The 20515-nt window shown below is 44.8% G+C and overlaps 2 protein-coding genes across 6 annotated transcripts in view; one reads left to right on the forward strand and one right to left on the reverse strand.

The window, feature by feature from the left end:
* The window catches only part of KLHL13 (kelch like family member 13), a 1461558-nt gene that overhangs the window by 1219207 nt on the left and 221836 nt on the right, over window positions 1-20515 (forward strand). The window lies entirely within an intron of this gene.
* The window catches only part of DOCK11 (dedicator of cytokinesis 11), a 153663-nt gene that overhangs the window by 85048 nt on the left and 48100 nt on the right, over window positions 1-20515 (reverse strand). For all 5 annotated transcript variants that reach the window (XM_083595334.1, XM_083595335.1, XM_083595336.1 and 2 more), the window contains exons 18-19: window positions 19527-19592; window positions 19110-19202 (exon numbers count right to left, since the gene is read on the reverse strand). In XM_083595334.1, coding sequence (XP_083451460.1) covers window positions 19110-19202; window positions 19527-19592 — 159 coding nt within the window. The remainder of the gene's footprint in view (window positions 1-19109; window positions 19203-19526; window positions 19593-20515) is intronic.

Below are 20515 nucleotides of genomic sequence, written 5' to 3' on the forward strand. Positions count from 1 at the left end.
TTGGGGTGTGGCGCTCATGGGAGCTCACCCCATCATGGGGATTTGAAGAAATTCAACAAGTCATATATTCTATGGGCAGGGTACAAATAATAAATTATTGTTATTGTTGTTGTATTTATTATTATTATTATTGTTGTTGTTGTTATATATGAAGTTTTGCTACTTGAAAAGGTATGGAGATGGACAGACCAAAATGAGCATCTTCCATAAACATAGGTCCAAAATTGGGTTGACAATGTCTGGTTTTTGACAACAACTTATGTCATCAGCTAAACATTGTAATGTACCAATATAACACAATATCTGGAATAAGGATCGAACTATGTAGAGGTAAATAGAATGATGTCTGCACAACTTCTACTAGTTAGGCATCTGAAAGATATGATTTTTTACTTATCTTTAACATATTGTTACAACTATAATTTTGTGTAAAGATAAATTTTAGACTAGCATGCTTTCTCCAAAAATATACCTGTAGAAGTATTTACTGTAGTAGCAGGGAGACTCAGACATACACACATGCACACACAAAAGTGGCAAGGGAGGAAAGAGGCTTAAACAACAGGACATTCATTTCTATTTTTTAAGGTAAGAATAAGCCCAGTTTATTTTCCACTAGCTGCGCTTTCAAGCAAGACCCAGCTCGGTAGAGCAGCCTTTCAAAATGAAGGGCTTTTGGAGGTGAGGTGGAAATAGCTTCCAGCTCTTGAGGTGTCAGGGGGTGGGGAAGTAAATAAATCCACACAGAGCCGACTCTCCATTGATTTATTCCGCCACTCACCTGCACAAAGTTGCAATCCACTGAGGTTTACCCGGTTTTGGGAAGGAAGCACCCCAGAGCCCTTACACCACCCTCGCAAAGCCAGAGAAAATGGACATACTTTGGTAATTGTCGGTGCTTTTTTATGGGGGGACGCAGGGGTACACATACCCCTAAACATTTTGTGTTGCCCCAACCAACCGACATGCCAACTGCCTCTGCAGTAGCAGCGCAGACTGGAGCTCCGTTGTTCTCCCCGCTGGTGCCCAGCGAGAGGAGTCTGCCAGGGATCTTCCTGTCCACTCAGCGCTGCCACCTCCACCTTGAGTCCCTCATCCGGGGGCTGGGGGGGAGGAAGAGGATGAGGGGGGAGCAGCCAAAATGAGAGTACCCATAAATATTTTTAAAGAAAAAAAGCACTGATAATTGTTATGGAAAAGGGATGCCCGAGGTGCCTTTCTTCCACTATCAAAGTGACAGCAGCTGAGCCTGAGCGCTGCGCTCAACGGTGGTTCTCAGCAAAGGCTTTGCTGCACAGGTAAAAGAAGACAGGTACACCATGCATTGTCCGTGCTTTCCCACCGTAAGAAATGGCCAGAAGCAGGGCTCCAGAGCCATTACAAGGGAAAGAGACTTCAGCCGGCCCCATTCTCTCCTACTAAACAACAGCTGACCAATCAGAGGCTGCTCTTTTTGACAGCTAGCCAATCGCGTTCAAGATCTACACTGGAAAACAGCGACCCCTGCTGGAGAAAAATAACATTAGCAGCCTCTGCAACCATTGCGTCTAGCAAACCTGGGGGTGAGGGAGGAGGAGGAGAGGAGGGCTTGTGCACACTGTCCAAAGCCTGCGGAACCAGGGCCTGGCGAGCATCAAGGGGTTGAGCAGGCATTGACTTTTGATGTGCCAGGGCCTCCCACCAGTCTCTTTTTCCTACTTGGGAGTAAGCCGCCTTGAGTTCAGCAGGGCTTAACTCCCAGGTCAGTAAGCATATACAGTGGTACCTCTGGTTATGAACTTAATTTGTTCTTAACCTGAAACCATTCTTAACCTGAGGTACCATTTTAGCTAATGGGGTCTCCAGTTGCCGCCACACCATCAGCGCACAATTTCTGTTCTCATCCTGAGGTAAAGTTCTTAACCCGAGGTACTACTTCTAGGTTAGCGGAGTCTGTAACCCAAAGTGTTTGTAACCCGAGGTGTTTGTAACTGAATGCACCACTGTAAAGACGGCAACCTAAGAAGGGGCTGCTGGGTTTACATGTTCACTGAGCTTTCTTGTGGAAGCCAACAGAGAAATTCATTCCATGGAGGCTGTGATCAAATGGCAGCTGAAGAAATGGCATATAATAATAATAATAGTAATAGTAATAGTAATAATAATAATAATAATAATAATAATAATAATAATAATAATAACAACAACTTATTTATACCCCACCCATCTGGCTGGATAGATATATAGATATGCACACAATCATTATTATCTCATATTAAAAATTGGGAGAGAGTGGCTCTTAGTACAGCCCTCTAGTGCACACTAGTGGGGAAAATTGTGGAACTTTCTGGAAAAAAATGTATTTCAGAGGTTTGATGGCTCATAACATCACTTTGTTTTGGAGTAATACCAATGCTTTTTTTCTGTGAGGACACAGGGAGATGCATACCCCTAAACATTTTGTGACTTTAATGGAAGAAGAAATTCACTGTATTTATTTTTCCGATTTGGACTGTATTTTTCCACCGTGGTGATTTTCTTGAGTCAAAATGAGAGTATCCCTAAACATTTTTTTAAGAAAAAAAGTACTGAGTTATACCATAAAATTATATATCAATGGAAAGATAATTTAATGAAGAATGTAATGCAATAACTTTTATGATGGGTTATTTATTATAACAGTAGTCATAAAGAAGAAATGTGAAACACACAGAAAAAATGAGATATACAGGTTAAATTGCCGTGTTGGCACTTTGCGATAAGTAAGTGGGTTTTGGGTTGCAGTTTGGGCACTTGGTTTCTAAAAGGTTCACCATCACCTCTAAAAGGTTCACCTAGGCAGAGGTTTTCAACCTTTTTGAGTCTATGGCTTCCTTGACGGACTACCTTCTTTCTGCAGCACCCCTGTGGGGCTCAGGAGCTCAGTAATGTCCCCCCTTGCCTGCAGAGCTGGCAGTCCCTCACCCCTTTTTGAACACCCTCCCTTGTGGAGTGTTCCCTCAGCCGCCTCTCCTTTCCACTCTCCTTGGAAGTCCTCTAGCAGCAGCCCCTGCGGAGCTTGTAGCCAGGGCTGCTGCAACAAACAGCTGTGCAAGCCTTTGGGAGGCAGAGATGTGAGAGGGCATCAGAGGAGGGAGGGAAGAGAGACAGAGGCCAGGGTTGTCCTGACCCCGGACCATCATTCAAGGCACCCCAGGGGGCCACGGCACCCTGCTTGAAAACCACTGGCCTATGGGGAAACTAAACAAATTCACTAATAATCAGCCATTTAACCTATTATCTTTGTTCAAAGGGTGTTTTGCTCCTCTTGGAAGGGGAGAGGAGGAGAGAGGAACCACAATGCAGGCAACCCTCAGTCTGTCATAATCCTTCAGACCAGTCATTGTGTATTCAAGGTACCCCTCCTAGCTGTCAAACCAGGTGTTACCAGTCCTAACAAAGGGGCCAGGTAGGGTGGAGAAGTTGTTATGAGGATCACAAAACTCCAGAAGGGAAAACCCATCTCCTGAGTGGAATGCAGCAAAACCTCAACAAAGCCATGTTTTCATGACAATGGGATATATACAGTGGTACCTCAGGTTAAGTACTTAATTTGTTCCGGAGGTTCCGTACTTAACCTGAAACTGTTCTTAACCTGAAGCACCACTTTAGCTAATGGGGCCTCCTGCTGCTGCTGTGCCGCCGGAGCATGATTTCTGTTCTCATCCTGAAGCAAAGTTCTTAACCTGAAGCACTATTTCTGGGTTAGGGGAGTCTGTAACCTGAAGCGTATGTAACCTGAAGCATATGTAACCCGAGGTACCACTGCACTTCCTTTAGTCTGTGTGAGAGAGGTGGGAAGATAAGATGTGATTGACAAGAGAATGGATCTTAGACTTAAGCCTGACACACCTCCTTTTCTGTGACAAATCTGTGATGTTTTGGATGACACTGTGGGAAAGGTATTATGGGGAAATGTGAGAATTTTGTAAACTCAGATAACCTTTGTTCCGAGCTTCTTCTTTGCTTTCTTAGAGGTTGGAACCTTTGTTGCAACAAATAAAGATCAGGTCTGTCGGCTGTTAATTTGCTTCTTCAATGCTAGGCTTGAGTCTCTCATTTCCTGACCTATCTGCAGGGCTAGACTTAAGTTGAGAAATGCTTCAAGAAGTGTACCCCAAGTTTTTGTCCTTTTCAGTAATCTTAATATTTGTGGCCCCCAAAGTGGATCCTTTCAATTATGGATCTTCTCAATTTTATGTCAACTCGTCTCAGCACCCAGTGCAGGAAAACTGCAATCACTTACTAGGCTTCCAACTTCAGGAAGGTGGAGGCAGGACTCTGGCAGGATCCCAGAGCCCTCACGCCACCCTCCCTGAGAGAAAATCAAATAGACACAAGATGGGAGACACAGACAGAGGAGCACAGCACACAGAGAAGGCGAGAATAGAGTAAAGAGACTTAAACAACAGGGCAACATGTATTTTGTTTTTTTAACTAAGAAGTAAATAACCCCAGTTTATTTTTCCACCAGCTGAGCTGGTGCCCCCAGTTGGGAGCAGCAGCCGTTCAAAAGGGAGGGGGAGTAAATAAATAAATGGAGATCAGAGGAAACCCCATTGATTTATACCCCCCTACACCTATACATACACACACACACACACACAAACCTGCACAAAGTTGTAATCCCATAAGGTTTACCTGATTTCGGAAAGGCTTAGCTAGGGCTCTGCCCTTGCGCCCCCTACCAAAGAAGGATTTTCCTGCACCACTCTGGCTGTGGGAGGAAAGCTGCAAGGCTCTGGCGGGTCCTAGAGCCCTTCTCTCCAAAAGCCACACAAAATGGATGCCTTTTGAAATCTTTCACAAAATGGCGCCCTTGTGAGTCCAGTGTTTGGCGCCCCCAAGTGGATCTTCTCAATTTTGCTGGGCGATGTCTGACATCGTGATATGTCACCTGCTGAACATCGCGATGCACCAAGATAAAACAAAGTCTGAAATAATGATGGAACTATGTAGAGGCGAACAGAATAACATCTGCATAACCGCTACTAGACATCTAAAATATATTAATTTCTACTTACCTTTAACATATTGCTATTTTATATACAGATCATTTTAAAATTAGCATGCTTTCTATAAAATTAAGCTTTTAGAACTAATTAGTAGCGAATATACCAAAGGTAATATGAGAGAATATTCCCTAATAACACATGTTTTTGGAGGCAAGGCGAAAAGGGCTTCTTGCTCTTGTGGTGTCAGGTGGGGGGGTTAAATAAGAAAATGAAGAGCAGAGAACACCCACTATTCATTTATTTACTTCCCTCTCCCCACCCACCTGCACAAAGATCTCACGCCCAGGGTCCTAGAGCTCTTCGCAAAGTTGGGCAAGCACTTGCAAGGCTTCACAAAGGCGGTGAGGAGAACTGCTGGCACTGGCAAGCACCTGCTAGGTTTCTGGCTTCAGGAAGGTGGTACCAGGGCTCTGACATCCCAGAGCCCTGGCACCACCCTTCCAAAAGCCACACAAAATGGACCCCATCTGTAATCTTTCACAAAATGGCGCCCTGTGTAAGTCCCATGTTTGGTGCCCCCAAGTGGATCTTCTGCATCTTACACCCCCTCAGATTTTAGATGTGTGAAATATCATTGCGCTATGTAATAATGAGAACAGGAATAATGGAGCAGCATTAAGTATCTCAGGAGGAATATACCTTACAAGAAAAGCAAGTCCTACAGGCCATGTATTATATCATATATGAGGTTCTGCTACTTCAAAAGGCATGGAGTTGACAGGCTGAAATGTTCAACCTGCATAAACATAGGTAAAAAACGAAAAGGGTTCCAACCAGGGCAGGGTGATGTTTGGCTTCCAACTTATGCCTGTCACCAGCAAAGCATCACAGTATACAGTTGCACCTCTGCTTATGTACTTAATTCATTCTGGAGGTCTGTTCTTAACCTGAAACTGTTCTTAACCTGAAGCACCACTTTACCTAATGGGGCCTCCTGCTGCTGCTGCGCTGCCGGAGCATGATTTCTGTTCTCATCCTGAAGCAAAGTTCTTAACCGGAGGTAATATTTCTGGGTTAGTGGAGTCTGTAACTTGAAGTGTATGTAACCTGAAGCATATGTAACCCGAGGTACCACTGTATACCAATATAAGAAAATGCCTGAAATAAGGATGGAACTATTTAGAGGTGAATGGAATAATGTCTGCACAACGGCTACAACTTTGGGATATAAAACGTATAATTTTTTACGTGTCTTTTAAATATTGTTACAACTGGTATATTAAATACAGATAATTTTTATATTAGCACGTTTTCGACTAAAATTAAACTTGTAGATGTTGTTAGTAGCATAGGAATTAAAAGTTAGATGAGACAATGTTCCCTTATAGACATGAGGGAGAAAGAGAGCACACCAACAAACAAAATGGGAGAAGGGAGGAAAGAGGTTTAAACAGAGCAATTTTTTAAACTCAGAAATAAAAAAAAATCCCAGTATATTTTTTCCACTAGCTGTACTTCCAAGCAAGACCCAGCTGGGGGCAGTAGCGGCTCAAAAGGAAGGGCTGGAGAGCAACTGGGGGCGGGGGTTGGGAGGCAAGATGGAAAGTGCTTCCTGCTCATTAGGAGGTACAGAGGAAGTAAATAAATGGAGAGCAGAGGAGACCCCACTCTCCATTTATTTATTCCCCTCTCCCACAGCTGGGCAAATCTGCAATCCCACAAGGTTTGCTAGGCTTTGGAAAGGCAGTGTCAGGGCTCTGGCAGGGTCCTAGAACCCTCCCAAAGATGGACTCCTAATATTTGGCACCCCCAAATGAATCTTCTTAACTGTGAATCTTCTCAATTTGGCACCACCACAGCTCAACACCCAGTGCATAAAAACTGCATGAAAACTGTGGCACTAGCAAACACTTATTAGGCTTCCAGCTTTAGGAAGGTAGTGCGAGGACTCTGATGGAATCTCACAGCCCCTGTGCTGCCCTCCCTAAACCAGACAAAATGTTCTGTCTCCCTGAAATGAATCCTTTCAATTATGGATCTTCTCAGTTCTGTGCCACATCTGCTCCGTGCCCTGTACTGGAAAACTGACAGCACCATTCTAGCTACGGGAAGGAAGCTCCTGGGTCCTAGAGCCCTTCTCTCCTTCCCAAAGATGGGCAAGCATTTACTAGGATTCTGGCTTCACGGAGCCCACCATCCAAAAGCCACACAAAATGGACGCCGTTTTTTAATCTTTCATGAAATGGCACCCTGTGCGAGTCCAATGTCTGCCACCCCCAAGTGGTTTTGCACCAACTCAAATTTTTAGATGTCTGAAATAGCATAATGATATGTAAGAATGGGAACAGAAAAACGGACTTGTTCTTGTGCTACTAGGAGGTACAGAGGAAGCAGATAAATAAATGGAGAGCAGAGGAAACCCACCCACCCCCGTTTATTTATTCCCCTCCATCCTCCACACACCTACACAAAGCTGTAGTCCTGTAAGGTTTACCTGGCTTCCAGAAGGCAGTGCCAGGGCTTTAACAATATCCCAGAGCCGTTGCACCCAGGCATAAACACACAAAGGCTGGGAACCTCAATGGTGCTGCTCTGGAAAATTCACCCAGGATAGACTTGGCTAGCCCCCCTTCCCACCCAACTATGGCTCTGCCTTGCACCAGCCTCCCAAAGCTGAATAGGGATAAAACGGAAAGACTGTTGTAAACTTAACCCAACCGATATTTGGCACCCCCAAATGCATGAGCTCAGTGCCCTCAGTGTGCAGGAAAACTACAAGCTGGGCTCAGTGCCTCAGCAGCAAAAATTGTCTGCACCAGACTCGCAGGGTCCTAGAGCTCACCCTTCTTCCCAAAGTTGGGCAAGCCTTTACTTGGCTTCCGGCTTCGGGGAAGGCAGTGCCAGGGCTCTGACGTCCTAGAGCCTACCCTTCAAAAGCCACACAAAATGAAGGGCTTTTGTAATCTTTCACAATATGGCGCCCTGCGCGAGTCTAATGTTTGGTGCCCTCAAGTGGATCTTCTCTGTTTTGCACCAGCTCTGATATTTTGATGTATCGCATTATGTAACAACGGGAACAGGAATAATGGTCTAGAAACACCTATAAGTACATCAGAAGGAATGTTCCCTACAAGAAAAGCAGGCCCTGTATTATATCATATTTGATGTTCTGTTACCATGGAGATAGACAGACCGAAAGGCGTATCCTGCATATACATAGGTCAGAAACGAAAAGGGCTGCAACTACAACTGGGCAATGTCTGGTTTCCAGCATCAGGCTATATGAACCTTGCAATAAGGATGGAACTCTGCAGAGGTGAACAGGGTGATGTCCTGGCAACTGCTTCTACTTAGGGCTGTAAAATACGTAATTTTTAAATATATATTTAACATTTTGTTACAAGTGCAATTTTCTGTACAGATAATGTTCAAATTCCCATGCTTCCTCTGAAATTAAACCTATGGAAGTAATCAATAGCATCTATATTAAACGAAAGGTGAGAGAGTGTTTGCGTATAGACACGAGGGAGAAACCAACACACAAACACGCACAGAGGAGACAAGGGAAGAGAGATGCTTACACAACAGAGCAACGTTAATTTTGTTTTTGATTTTAATTCAGAAGTAAATAACCCCCTTTCTTTTTCTACTAACTGCGCTTCCAAGCACATCCCAGGTGGGGGCAGCAGCTGCTCCAAAGGAAGAGCTGGGCAGCATCATGAGGAGGGGGGCTTTAGGAGACAAAAAGTGGGGAGCAAATAAATGAAAGGAGAGCAAACACACTCTCCTCCACCATGGCAATATTCCCGCCCAGCTGCTCAAAGAAGCAATTGCATAAAGGAAAGTGGGAAAGCAGGGCCAGGAGTCTGGCAGCCTGCCGGAGTTCTCATGCCGCCCTCCCAAAGCTGGACAAAGTCAAGCTCCCAGGCTCTGGCGGGGTCCTAGAGCCCTAAGCTTGCGGCTTCGTGGAAGGCGGTGCTTTCATGCTGCCCTGCAAATGATGCATAAAACGAACTGAGTTCGGAAATCTTAATATTGGGGCTCTCAAATGGGTCTTTCAGATGACGGCTTGTCTCATTTTTGTACCACCTCTCGGCTCAGCGCCCCGTGTAGCAAAACTGCTGGCAAGGCAACCGCTTTCCAGGCTTCAGGCTTTGGGAAGGCGGTGCCAGGTTTTGGCAGCATCCCAGCGCCCGCCTTCCAAAAGCCACACAAAATGGATGCTGTTTGTAATCTTTCACAAAATGGCGCCTGTACAGGTCCAGTTTTGCTGGGCGATGTCTGACATCGTGATATGTCAGCTGCTAAACATCGCAATACACGGAGATGAAACAAGGTTGGAAATAATGACGGAACTATGTAGAGGCGAACGAAATAACATCTGCGCAACTACTACTACCTAGGCATCCAAAACATATTAATGTCTTCTTATCTTTAACGTATTGTTACAACTGCTATTTTAAATGCAGATCTATTTTAAATTAGCACATTTCCCCAAAAATCTAACCTGTAGAGATGATTATTAGCTTAGAAATCAAATGTAACATGAGAGATTGTTCCCTAATGGATGCAAGGCGAACATACAGGAGACAAGGGAGGAAAGAGGGTTAAACAACAGGGCATTGTTCATTTTTATTTTAAAAATAGCAATAATCCCACTATATTGTCCAAGCAAGATCCAGTTGGGGACAGCAAGCATTCAAAAGCAAGGGATGGACAGCAGGGCTGTTGTCTTGCCCCACTTGTCCTGGGGTGTTCTGACATGTGCTAATCTTTTTCCGGGGTGGGGTCCATTCATCAGAAATATTGGGGGGCTGTGTCCCCCCTCCACTCAATGCCTATGCTGGGCAGCAACATGGGGGGAGTTGAAATGGGCTTCCTGCTCTTGTGGTTTCACGAGGGTGACATCTTTGGGATGGCGATGCCAGGGTTCTGGAAGCATGTGAAAGCCCTCAGGTTGCCCTCCCAAAAATGGATAAAATGGACAATTTTTGGCCTTTGCTAATCTTAAAGAGGCCAATATTCTGGGCCCCCAATGGATCTTCAAAATCATGTTCTCAATTTTGCACCACTTTGGTTGTGTGCCTATTGCTGGCACCACTTTGGCTGTGGGAAGCCCTCCAAAATCTGCACAGACAAACGCAAAACAGACAGATGCACCAGGTGAATGAAGAAAGGAGGCTTAAAGAATAGGGCAACCTCTATTTTTATTTCTTCAACTCAGCAGTAAATACCCTCAGCTGTGAGAAACAGCCATCTGAAAGGCTGGGATGGGCAGAAACATGGGGGGCTTTAGGAGGCTAGACAGAAAGGTGTTCTTGCTCCTGGGTGTTAGGGCACACATAGGAAGTAAATAAATAAATGGAGAGCAGAGGAAACTCATTTTCCATTTATTTATTTCACCCAGCTACACCTGCACAAAGTTGCAATCCTGTAAGAATAGGAGCCATAGCTGCTGTGGTAAAGTTGGGCAAGTGCTTACAAGGCCTCCGGATTTGGGAAGGCAGTGCCTGGGCATCCCAGAGCCCGCCCTCCAAAAGCCACACAAAATGGAGGGCTTTGTAAACTTTCATAAAAGTGTGCCTTGCAAGTGCAATGTTTGGTGCCCTCATGTGGAGCTTCTGAATTTTGCAACAGCTGATATTCTAGGATGTGTGAAATATCATTGCACTATGTAGCAATGAGAGTAGAAATAATGGATTGTGAATAGCATTAAGTATTGCAGGAGGAATATTCCCTACAAAAAAAGCATGTCCTACAGGTGATGTATTCTATCACATATGAGGTTCTGCTACTCAAACAGGCATGGAGATGAACATTGTGATATATCACTAGCTAAACATCATGATATACCGATAAAACACAATGTCTGAATAAGATATAAGGAAGATATAAGGCAATGTCTGAAATAAGGATGGAAGTTTATAGAGAGGAAGTCCAGGCAACTGCTGCTACTTAGGGGTGTGCAACATATACTTTTTAAATGTATCTTTAACATATCTATGATTTCTATGATTTTCTTGATCTTGTTACAACTGTTACTTTATATACAGATCATTTCTAAATCAGCACCCTTTCTCTGAAATCAAACCTTTGGGGGAGAAACTGAGACACACACACACACAGAATGGAAGAAAGGAGGAAAGGGACTGAAATAAAAAATTTAAGGTCTTATATGTTTATATAAAAGATAAATGTTCATAACTGCATATATAAACCACATGTCTGAAACCCCACAGAAAAAGTCCTGAAACCATTTTGTCCCTCCAAAATTGACTTCAAGTATTTCTCTGCAAGGTCAAAGGAAAATGGAAAAGCCTCCCCATTGTCTTTTCATTCACAAATCCTGTCTGAAGGGTATGTCTGTGTATGAATAGGGTGAGCCTGTGACCTGGCTCAGGAAATAAGTATTTATCATTACAAAAGACTGGCCAGGCTCCCCAGGGTATCCAATCAAGTGACCATTAACAGGTAACCTGCCAGACAGGAGATAAAGAAGGCACTCAGATTTCTGGTTGTATATCGCCTTTTCTGTGATGTATGTATGGTATTTCTGGGAGTGGTCTTGGACTGCAGGGTGAGCAATTTAAAATGTCTATATAAGGGCAGGTACACTTTGGTTCTGGGTCCTCCTCCTTTCCTGTGTGTGAGGGGAGCACCCTGTTGCGACAGTTCAGGCTTATGAGCTGCTTTGTTTCTCAATATTCTCTGGTTGACCTGTTATTTTCTCCGACCGATGGAGAACCTACAAAGGACTCTAGAAGGGCTCTTGTGTTCCCCATAAGGGAATAAGGGCAGATTTTTGTTTATTACAGGACTTAAACAACAGGGCAACATTCATTTTAATCTTTTAAACTCATAAGTCAATAGCAGCAAGACCTGGGTGAGAGCAACAACCATTCAAAAGGAAAGGGTTGGGCAGCAACGTGGGGAGGCTGGGTGGAAAAGGGTTTCCTGAGGAAGGAAATCTATTAATGGAGAGCAGAGGAAACTCATTCTCTGTTAGGTGTGCAGAAACTGTGGGCCACGCCCATGCTGCATGCATGCCCTGAATCTCTGCCTCAGTCATGATTGAACCTCCACACACTTCATTCTCCATTTATTTATTCCCCGCTACCACCTGTGCCAAGATCAATCACATAAGGTTTATTTTTGTTTGGGGAAGTGGTGCCAGGGCTCTGGGTAGGGTAGGGGCTGGTGGTGCAGGATACGGCAGGAGGAGAAGACCACAGACTCCCTCATCGAATGCACACCCCACAAGTGTCCCTTGTGCCTCTCCTCGCTTTCTGCCTGGAGTTCCTGCAGTAAAACAGCTAAGGCCCTGGCTGGACAAATAAAAAGCATGGGAAGAAATGTTTTCTGCTCCTGGGAGGGGAAGTAGGTGGCAGGCAGGAGACACTGGCGACCTGCACTGAACGATCTCCCCCCTGATCCTGCAGGCTCTTCTCAAGGTCTTCTGTTCACACTCCCATTTTCACAGCAGCTTGAATGAATGAATGAGAAGCCATTCACTAACCTAATGAAACTCATGGGACAGTCCTGCCTGTCTTCAGTTGAAATCCATTTCTGAAACAGCAAGCACATTTGCTTTTGCTGTTTGTTTGTTTTAAAGAAACCTAACCGTAGCAAATCCTTAGGGCTGCTATACGCCTGAATTCTGCCGGTGCTTTGTTGACATATTGCTACAACTGTTGAATACAGATCGTTTTTTAATTAGCACGCTTTCTCTGAAATCAAACCCGTAGAAGTAATTAGTAGCATAGATATGGTGAGAGAAGGTCCCCTAGTAGACATGAGGGAGAGGCTACACCCTTTCACAAATATACAGTCACTTAAGGCAGACCTGATTTTGGGAAGGTGGTGCCAGGGCTCTTGCTCCATCCCAGAGCCCTCATTCTCACTCCCAAAGACAAGCACACACGCGCGCGCACACAAACACAAGAGACAAGGAGGAGGGGAATAGAGTAGGGCTGTTGGATTTCAAAGGCGGGGGGGGGGGATTTCCGAAAGGCGGCGCTTTGTCCTGGATCCTAGGCAAGTCAATCAAAAAATTCTTTTGTAACAAAAAAAAAAAAAAAAGGCTCCACACCTTTTGGGTTGGCAACCCTACTTAAGAATAAATCTGTGGAAAGAAAGAAAATGTTGCATGGCTAGCAGTCAAAACTTTGCTGCTTCCCTTCCTCATCCCCACCATAGCGCATAGAATGGCATGGTCCAAGGCAGAGGGGAAGGGTGTTAGCCTCTGCATGCCCCTTCCATGCTCAGCCCTCCAAGTCCCTCCTGGTGCCATCAGCTGGCCCTGGGCTACGTGGAGTGACTTGCACACACAGTAGGTCCAGACCCTCCAAGTGCCCCCATTTTCCAAGGATGTCCCTGATTTAGAGAAGCCGTGCTTGTTTCTGATTTGATCCCGGAATGTCCTGCTTTTCCTTAGGACGGCCCTGCTTTCAGGAGAAATGTTGGAGAGTATGAAGTTATCCAACTCCAAAGCTGTCTGAAGGCAATCCTGCATAGGGAAGTTTTCTTAACGTTTTCTTATGTTTTTATTTATGTTGGAAGCCGCCCAGAGTTGCTGGGGCAATCCAGTAAGATGTGTGGGGTATAAATGGTAAAATTATCATTACAGAATGGGACGTCCCTATTTTCATCAGAGAAATGTTGGAGGGTATATAGGTCCCTCCTTGAGCCAAGAAGACTGAGGGAAGGAAAGGCCAGCAGATTGCAGGTACAGGCTATTGTCCCCCAGGTTTTGTTTCTGTGGATGAGCAACTTCCTTTCCTGAGCAGATATTGCCCTGTGTGAGGGCAGGGGGTGAGGGGAACAGATGTTTTGGTTGTTGTTGTTAATGTGCAAAACTGCCTTGTACCAAGTCAGGTTATTTCCACATCTGTCCTAGTATTGTCTGCTCCAGGGTGTAATGCAATGCTCCCCCCCAATTTGGGCCACCCCCACCCCTCCTAGTTAAACTTATTTGGTATAGTCCGATCTCCAGATAATGAAGGTAGATGTATTAGGATAGGTCTGCCTCCAGCCAGGGCAAAGCAGGAAGGAACTGAGACTCTGATGCAGGAGAGGATCTTCCTCAGTTAATTCACACTGCCTCTTTTTATAATGAAGGCAATACTTTCACCACGTATCTCAATCAGAGATTAAGATTTTTAATAGAGCACAAAACTGCTTCTCTGCAACTGTCTCCACTAAAAATGATTTAGAAAAGAACTGTTGGCCGTGGGCTGCCGATCCTGGCAAATTCCCAGTTCCTAGCTATGGGTGGTAGGACTGTCTCTTTGCCTGAGTTCATTGGGACATTCTGTGTAATAAATCATTTAAATATGCACTGTTGTGTACGAAATGTTTTGCACATGTATATATCCACATTGTTATGGATTGGTGTTGAATTTTATTTGCTGAATTTTATTTACGAGGAAATAGGCAACTGAAATAAATGGGGGAAGTTTATTTATTGTCTATTTAATTCTTTGGGTGTTTCCACTTTCAGCTGATGACTTTTCTAAAAGTGGAGGTGAAGACTTGGCCAGAATATATTAGGGATATGTGCAGTACATTGACTTATTTATTTATGAATTGTTTTATCCCAGCCTTTAGTTGGGTTGCCATATTTCAAAAAGTAGAAGTCTGGACACAAAAGTTGAGGTTTTTTGGCAAAGTTATTTAACTTTTTTTTGTTTTGGGCTAAATAAATAAAGTTTTTGAGCTATTTTAAAGGAAATTTGGCAAAATATAGACTTCCAGCATGGACATATGGGAGCCAAAGGGCTTCCAAAACAGTTTTACAGATCAACGAAAAAAATCTGAAAGACAGGACATAAAAGGAAAAGGGAATGAGGAGGAAGGAGGAAAGCAATAGGCTCAGGCACTAGTTCTTAAGGTTATAATGACCAGTTGGAGTGAAAAAAGTGCAGGGAGCTTGATGGAACGACTCCTGCTAGGTGACAGATGCGGGAAACCCAAAAGCAGCTCTGAGGAGCAGTGATAGAATAACCCTGCTTCCTTTCTCTCTCTTTCTATTCTGCAGCCTGGGGGAATATTGGCTGTTACTCAGTACCAATGGACATCTATTTCCAGCATGGCCTACTTTCAAAATATTTCAATCTAAGCCCTGATGCTTCACCCATTGTGCCATTTTAAGTCACACTGTGTTGTGCACATTCAAACAGCATTCTTATACAAGCACATTTCTCTCATTGTTTATCTGCATTCCGCCTGCAAATGCAAGAGAACCATATTAGGGACACAGCCAACACTTGGCTATGTGTATATTCTGGACAAAATGGCCACCTGGAGTTCCCAGTGTGGCACCATGGCAACCTCATGCAACTCCTAGGTGCATGCCCAGACCATTTGCCCTCCCATTTTTAATGATTTTTTTTTTTTTTTTAGAATTGCTGAGTAACTGGAAAGGACATGCAGACACCCAATGAGTTTTCCCATAATGTCTCTGGATAGGGAAGGAAGAGAAGGCAGACAAGCTAGAGGCCACCAGCAACCCTCTTCCACCCCAAACTTTTGAAAGCAGCTTATTTTAATGCTCCTATCTGTGCTGCAGGGGGCGGTCTCCGAGAAAAGCTTATGGCCCGATCCCCGTAGGCTCTGTTCACCCTCCGTGAGGGCTCCATGCGCGCCCTCCCAGCATGCGTCTCCACTCCAAGTTCCCCGTCCACAAGGAGGGCACTTGGTCCACCCCAGATGCCAGAAACCCATGCTACATCATTGGTTACAACTGTTACTTTAGATACAGATAAATTTAAAATTAGCATGCATTCTCCAAAATTAGACCTGTAGAAGTAATTAGTAGCATAGTTATCAGAGGCAAGGTGAGAGAATGTTCCCTAACAGACACATGGGAGAAACAGACACGGAGAGAAAGAAGGGGAGAAGGGAGGAAAAAGGCTTAAACAACAGGGCATGGTTGTTGTTGTTGTTGTTGTTGTTAACTCAGAAGTAAATAACTGGTTCAGACCGGTGCCTCCCTCAACCACATACCAGCCTGGAGTCTACGCTTAAAACAAGAAGCCCATGGTATCTATTTTGCTGAGGAAAGTTCTTGGACAGGCCGTTTTCTTCAGCTCTAGCTCTTGTGTTTCGCTACCCCCTGCAGAAGTGAGGGAAGGGCTGAGAGCAACAGGGGCGGCAGGAATCACAAGAGAAGTGAGGACCAGCCTCATGGTTTTTCCCACATCGAGACTTTTTACATAGAGCATACATATCATGATTCACGATATATCGCAACACCAAATATGAAACTGTTGCCACGATGTGGACTTCAAACCAGTTTTGGATGAGCAATACATTGCCTGGCCCTAGCTGTCACATTTGTCAACAATAGCTTTAGTCTCCAAAAGCAACAGCGGAGGCACCCAAGGACATGAGAGAGGCAGAAAGTAGGTGGCACCCAGGAGCCGATGGTCTCAGGCACTGAGCAGCCTTGGACACAGTCTTTGGTCCCTGCCCGCCTGGGCCAGGTAGAAGTGGCCAGCCTACCAGGCAGAGTACAGGTCCGGCAAGACTCATAGCTGATGGTCTTAGGCCACTAAATTTGACAGAACACAGCAAAACAACCAAACTCCAACTGATGGTCATGTCTCTTGACATCCTTAAAGTCTTTGATTGTCTTGAATGGAAATACTTAATAGAAGTATTAACCAGCTTGAAATTCGGCCATAACTTCCTACAAATCCTTTAACAAATTTACTCTAAGGCTTCAGTGAAAATCAGAATCAACAATCTGGATACCAACAACGTAGAAATTTGAAGAGGCACAAAACAAAGATGTTCATTGTCCCTCTTTTTATTCATCTTGACCCTTGAACCCTAAGCAATCCAGATCTGAACAGCCCCTGATATCAAGGGGGTGGAAACAAAAGGCAAAACCTACAAACTCGGGCTCTTTGCAGATGACCTGTTGGTCACAACCCCAGACCCCATAAACACACCAACCACATTAACCAAATATATTGACACCTCCGCAATGATATCAGGTCTACAGGAGAACTTCACAAAATCTGAGGCTATGCACTTCAACATAGCCTGAAAGAATTTACTAACATCACAAAAATAACACTCTGCCACACCAAATTTAGATACCGTAGGGTACAAATAACTAGAAACTTCAACAAACTATACCCTCAAAACAATCAATCTCTGAAAGAAAATCAACAAAGGCCTGAAGAGATGGAGTAAAACCAACTTTACCCTCCCAGACAAAATAGTCATGATTAAAATAAAAACCCTCCTGAAGCTAAGCTACCTATTCCAAACCCTTCCAATGTGGATTCCTCCAACCCAAGTCTGTAAGTAGCAGAAAAACTACACCCATTTATCTTCTCACACAAGAAGCCATGAACAAACTCCAAATCCCTGCACCTCCCCTCCTCAGAAGGAGGATGGCGAATCCCCAACACAGAATTATACCACATCACTTACCAAGTGCAACATATAATCCCATACTTCCTAGAGGGTGAAACAAAACAATGAGTGCACATGGAGATAGAAACAACAAAAAACGGCCTCCACTGCAGAGTATCCATTCCTGCAAAACAAATGAAGGAAAATTCCCACAACACTAAACAGGTTCACACTGTCTATGTTTAAAGCATGCAAGGAGAAAGCAGGAAAACTGGCCCCATTCCCACCCCCACTAATTCCCCAGGCCCATTGCCCACTCTTGCACCAGGCATCCCAAAGCATCCAAATAAAGACCTGGCAAGCTAGAGGCTTATACTGCCTAACCAATTTTTACAAAAATGACAACCCCATATCAACATGGGGAATACAAGGCAAACTAAGGGATACTTTAATACTCTGGCTGACCCATCACCAACTACACACCTTCTTGAACAACCCAGCAATGGAAGCAGCAGCCACCAGGCAGCTGACTAACTTTGAAAAACTCTCCCTAAGAACAGAAGGTCACAGCAAAAGGGTGGCATCTACAATATATAAAATACTACTCCAAGACACTACAAACCCCTTCACCACAATAAAAGATCAATGGGAGCATGACATAGAATATGAAATAAACTCCACCCAATGGTCAAAAATGTGGTCTAAACCACCATTTAAATCCATCTCAGGCAAAAGAAGAGAACTCGCTGTACAGATGATACCTAACACCACAGAAGCTGGTGCCAATACACTCGGGAACCTCATCTGAATGCTACAGAGGCTGCACCTCCACACGCACATGCTTCCACATGTGGTGGGAATGCCACAAAATTCAACCCTTTTTTATATCATTGGTGCAGGAAATCTGCAAAATAACAAAACAAGTAATAGAAGCAACTCCAGAATTTTCCCTGTTAAATATATTCCAAGACAACAATGCACATTCACATAACAAGTCACTTACTCTCAGCAGCTAGAAACATCATAACTAGACACTGGACTCTGGTACCAAAACGTATGGGAAACTGCCCTATTAGAAAAGTTAACCAACAAACTTATACCAGCACAGGGACAAGCCAAGGAGGACACCTTCACCCAGGTGTGTCTCCCTTTTATCATACATACGGCACAATACAGTGATGTATCCCCCCAAACAGCATACAAATCAATATGGCTAATCTGACCCAACAATCCATATGCACCCTTCACATAAGTAATTTTGCATTTCCAGGCACACTGCTTGGCTGCAGGTGTGCACTGCAAAATTCAGAGCAGTGGGGAGCTAGGACAGTGGCTGCATTTCAGCCCTCGTATTCTCGTGGAAAGTGCAACTTCAGTAAGCCAAATTTCAACAGCTAACTGAATCGAATTTATCTTCTGGAAGAGACCCAATGATCCTAATGCCATTAACCTAGACCCAGTGATTTTAATGGGTCACCCCTGAACACACTTTAGATGCAATCTGCTATTATACTGTCTCTACTGTAACCCGATCTGGGATTTGTTTTTAAACAAAGAGCAGTTATACATTTAGCTAACAAATAAAGAATTCACATATAAGCATTTGAAAGTTGACCCAACTTAGAATGCAAACCGTGAATGTCGACTCCCTAGCGAATACCACATTTTGTTATGACTTCCCTGCGCTTCCAGAAAACTCTGCCAAGTCACTCAAGCCCCTTTTCTCATGCTTAAATGCCTCAGAGAAGATGCGTTGGGTTTTTCTCTTACCTCATCATAGAACTCTGGATTCTGGTTATGATGCAACACACAAGTGTAGGTGCTTGATGTCAGGAGGGGGCCCCCAGGCTTGCCATAGAAGCACTGCAAGAGATAACAGAAATATAGGGGTGGTAAGAGGAACCCACCTAAAAGGGCATTGTTTGGTCATGCAATGAATTGGCCACAAAGGTAACTTCATACATGTTTAGCAGTGATGTAACGGCATGGCCAAAGGTTGCAATCTAGGTTTGCCAACCTCACTGCCCCTCACATGCTCTGAGCATAAGCATGTAAAAAGAGCCTGGCTGGTGGATCAGGCCAAAGGAGCCCCATCTAGTCCAGCATCCTGTTCTCACAGGGGCCAACCAGGGGCACCAATGGGAAGACCACAAGCAGGACCTGAGTGAAGAGCAACTGAAAATTTACCTTTAAAGCTCTGGCGTCCCCTTCATCAGAGTCTTTGAATTCCATGCGGACAGCAATGTTCCTTGCCTACATGTAGTTGGGAGAATGGTTGGATTCAGAGAAAATGTTTTCTTGCACAGATCCATCTTTCCCTACCCTTCCCCCAAACCAAAACTGATTTTGTGATTGTGTGCACACACTCAAACACATACAGTGGTGCCCCGCAAGACGAACGCCTCGCAAGACAAAAAACCCACTAGACGAAAGGGTTTTCCGTTTTTCGATGCGCTTCGCAAGACGAATTTCCCTATGGGCTTCCTTCGCAAGACGAAAGCCCATAGGGAAATCTCCAGGACAGCGGGGAAGCGCAGCGCGTCTTCCCCACTGTCCTCGGACCTCCTCCGAAGGCTGGCGGTGGGGCGGAGAGACCTCCTCCCGCCGCCAGCCTTCGGAAGGCTCCTCCGAAGGCTGGCGGTGGGGCGGAGAGACCTCCTCCCCGCGCCAGCCTTCGGAAGGCTCCTCCGAAGGCTGGCGGTGGGGCGGAGAGACCTTCTCCCCGCGCCAGCCTTCGGATGGCTGTCCTGAAGACTTGCGGTGGGAGGAGGGTTTTCCTTCCCACCGCCAACATTCAGAATGCTGTTCTGAATGTTGGCGGTGGAGAGGAAAAACCCTCCTCCCACCGCAAGCCCCGGGAACAGGAGAAGCGCTGCACGCCTTCCCCTCTGTTCCCGTACCTGTCCTGAAGGCTTGCGGTGGGGAGAAAAGCCCTTCTCCGCACCGCCAGCCTGGCAAGCGGTCTCCATAGGAATGCATTAATTGATTTTCAATGCATTCCTATGGGAAACCGTGCTTCGCAAGACGAAAAACTCGCAAGAAGAAAAAACTTGCGGAACGAATTAATTTCATCTTGCGAGGCACCACTGTACATATACATTTCTGCTCCACAAGATTCTGGCTCCACTATTGCAAATTTAACAGGCTGAACCCATTTTTAAATTATTTGTTTAATA

Source organism: Podarcis filfolensis, assembly GCF_964270895.1.
Source record: "Podarcis filfolensis genome assembly, chromosome: Z".
NCBI classification, from domain to species: domain Eukaryota; kingdom Metazoa; phylum Chordata; class Lepidosauria; order Squamata; family Lacertidae; genus Podarcis; species Podarcis filfolensis.